This window comes from Tupaia chinensis, unplaced genomic scaffold (assembly GCF_000334495.1).
Source record: "Tupaia chinensis unplaced genomic scaffold, TupChi_1.0 Scaffold143996_1, whole genome shotgun sequence".
In the NCBI taxonomy this organism is placed as follows: Eukaryota; Metazoa; Chordata; class Mammalia; order Scandentia; family Tupaiidae; genus Tupaia; species Tupaia belangeri.
Genome location: NW_006203847.1, coordinates 3,467,220 through 3,470,621, shown reverse-complemented (window position 1 = coordinate 3,470,621; position 3,402 = coordinate 3,467,220). Strand labels below are relative to the sequence as shown.

General features: G+C 37.9%; 1 protein-coding gene across 1 annotated transcript in view; it reads right to left on the bottom strand.

Annotated features, from left to right (window-relative positions):
* The window catches only part of TENM1 (teneurin transmembrane protein 1), a 659,425-nt gene that overhangs the window by 140,047 nt on the left and 515,976 nt on the right, over positions 1 to 3,402 (bottom strand). Inside the window, 1 exon segment of the mRNA XM_027767184.1 lies at positions 2,220 to 2,363. Coding sequence (XP_027622985.1) covers positions 2,220 to 2,363 — 144 coding nt within the window.

The following is a 3,402-nucleotide window of genomic DNA, read 5'->3' as shown; positions in this document are numbered from 1 at the left end:
ATAAGAGACAATTTTAGAAAAAAAAAAAAAAAAAAAAAAAAAAAAAAAAGACCCATAAAACAAATAGCTTAGCTCTGTAACAGGTGATTCAAGTGCACATTTTTCTCATAATTTTAAAGAACTAATTTTTTAAAGGAATGAATGTACACTCTCTACAATCACTTAGAAGACATATTTTGAAGGAATGATATTGAAAAATTCAAGTTCCTGGTGTATTTATCTCAGTGAAAGTAGAAATGATCTATATATACATAAAGCTTAGTATTTGGAAACAATTCTCCACAAGCACTGGTTAATTGTCAGGTAAGTATAATTGCTGCAACTGAGAGGACAAATGGTCTGAAAACACTGCCTACTAGAAACTACCCACTGCATAATGATTGGAGAAAGAAAAACGGAAGAATAGAATGGCAGCAGGCATCCAATCTAATTACAGGTGTCTTTTTAACCAGTGAGAGGAAATTGGGGGAAGACAGATTCTTGTTTCTAATCTGCTATCTGTCTCAGATCAAAAAAGTGGGATACCTAAAGAGTTAGGCTTTTTTCCCAGAGAGAAGTGGAGTGGGGGAATTTGGAAAAATGTCACTCTTGCCTTAATCAGTCACAAAAGACTGTCTGACCGGAGGGGGAAAGAGCATTGCTTTCTAAATTGGTCTTCCCAAGGCTGCTCCATCACACTTATCACTCCTGCTTCAAAACTGCTTTTGTGGGTGGGATTTAGCTCTCAAAATCATCCTAAGAGAGGTGTTCGTGTCCAAGGTCAGGCTGAAAGGCAGTGGCAGAGCTGGCTTCAGAGACATTTCCTGGCACATGTGACCAGCTCTTGGTCAAAAATACAATGCATTTACAAATGAGATGTAAAATGTACAACTGTTCCTTTTTAAAATATCCAAAATAAAGCTTCTTTCTTAGAATAAAATGCTCAGAAAGGTAGACACAGCAGATTTATTGGAGCTGCAGGTCTGCAGGTGATTACAAGAGATCTTTCTGGGGTGATAAAAATATTCTCAAACTGGGTTGTGGTGATGGTTGCACAACTAAGAGTTTACTAGAAATCATTGAAGTGTACACTTAACATGGGTGAAATTTATGGTGTATAAATTAAACTCCAATAAAGCTGTCTAAAAAATTCTCAAAAATAACTTGGTATCTAGAACCGAATTTTTTTTTCCAATAAAAGTGAGTGGAAAAGAAACGGCTGCTTAAAATGGCAAACTCTTTCAAATCAAAACAAAAAAACCTAATAATTTAATAAGTGGCATCTGCCCTTTCATTTTTGTACTTTTAAAACTGTGGCTTTCCTTTTGACAATAGAAAAAAAAAGGTGACATTTTATATCTGTGCTTGAGTCTTTGCTCTTAAAAATTTTTTTTGAAATGGAATTTGGAATCTTCCTTGAGCAGGGAAGAAGGTCTAATGGGGGCATATGGCAAGAGACCCATTCACTGTCAGAGTCCCATGGTTGAAGCAAAATTGGTTAGTTTTGCCAATCAAAATCTCCTAGCCTAGAGGCTCGTTGACATTGCTGATTCAACTATGGTGCCAAGGAAGATTGTGGGTGTGATTATAAAATGGATCTCTTAGTCTTGATCATGGCTTACAAGATGGCCTGGTCTTAGCCAAGCAGGCTGTATACAAGGATGGTGATAGAAGAGTATAGCTCCCTCAATACTTTTCATCCATCATTTTGAAAAAAGAATTCAAATACGTGTCCTACTACAGCTTCAGTAGAATCTGCCTTTTTAGATGAAAAGAAATATGATTCCACAGTGAAAACTTACTAGTAGGTATGCAGAGGAAAGCTAGATGGAAACACCCATGACTGTTTCCCGCAGGATACAAAGAAAGGTGAAGGAACTTGGATGAAGGATTTATAACCAGGATAGCAAAATCACTTTGTCTGGAAAAAGCACGGGCTCAGAGAGTACCTGTGGTCTCTGCTGATTTATTTAACCTTTAAATTACAAACTAGGAGGAACTGATGGCAAGAAAAAAAAAATGGTCCAAAGAAGGGATGGATTAAAGATAAGAGTGCTCTGCTTCTCATCCCAATAATACTGATTCAAAATTAGATTAATGTAGTTGAAAGGAGATGTACTAATGTGGTCATCTCTAAGTGGTGTTCTCACAGGTAAGTTTTCCAAATTTTCTGCAATGAATGGATATGTATTTGCATTAGGAAAACAGTATTGATAAAAATAATTTTAAAAGCTACTTACCACTTTGAGGATTCAAAATGTGATGCTTATTCAAGGACCAGCCTCCTAGGTTAGAGGCATCCATCTCAAAACCTTGTAAAACAACTGTCCTTTGTTCCCACAGAATAAAGTCAGGGCATGTCTCATATTCATATCCCACAGATACTGCAAACAAAGAGTTAATAACACATTAGAAGATTGTAAAATATTTACTTCATATTTACAATGGTTGATACTTCGGTCAATATTTGCATTTGCTGCTGAATTCTGATGTAGGTTGAAATTTGAATGCAAGTGTCTTTCACTTAGCATAGGATAGCATTGCGACTAGCATAGTGCTGGCCACCCAAAGGTGATCCGTCCATGTATGGTGGATAAATACATGAAGGACTGAGTGAATTAATGCTGTCATTAGGCAGGCACCATATGTTCATGGATGTTAAGCATTATTCTAGGCTTTTGGGTTGGAGGCGATGCTGTAAAACTGAAGTGTAAAGCCCTCTGCAGAATTAAGCTGTGGTTGTATAATTTCTTTACCTCTGGAGGAGAAGAGCAGAAAGGGCCGGTTTCTTACCTCTCTAGAGTGCAAAATGCACTCAGGAACCTGATTTTGAAGTACTGGGTCATTTATACAACAACTGACTACACATGAAACTAATAAAAATATATTTGCCCAATTTATAGTTTTTCCTGTACTAACTGGCCTTCAGTTTGCTGAGAAGACTGAGTTTGCTTAGAGTGCTGCAAGTGTAAATTCCACTCCACACACATGATGTTTTGGTTTCTGCATATAGCTAACCAATGGGACATCACCCAACACTTGGCTCCTTCTCCTATGAAGCACAGATGTTGTGCATTAAACTTGGAACCCTGGTATGCCACTAAAATGGGAAGTGCAAAATGTGGTAGCTGGGTGTCTCTGCTCTACTGAAATATGTATAGCTCAAGCATACCAAGTCCCAGCCATTTTCCCAGTTGGTAAACCTGCTTACCTTTTGGAACCCCAGATATCTGATTCTTGAGTTTAAAATGCTTTCCATCCTCATAATATTCTAGGCCTGAGAGTACTGGCTCATTACACTGCATATCCTGAAGCTGCTTTCCTCCTTTCTGGCAGCATAAAATAGCCCCAGTTGGTCTGTCATCTGCCATTGCTTTCAAGTACCTGCCACTACCTGAATCTTTAGATGCCCCTGGAGAGCTC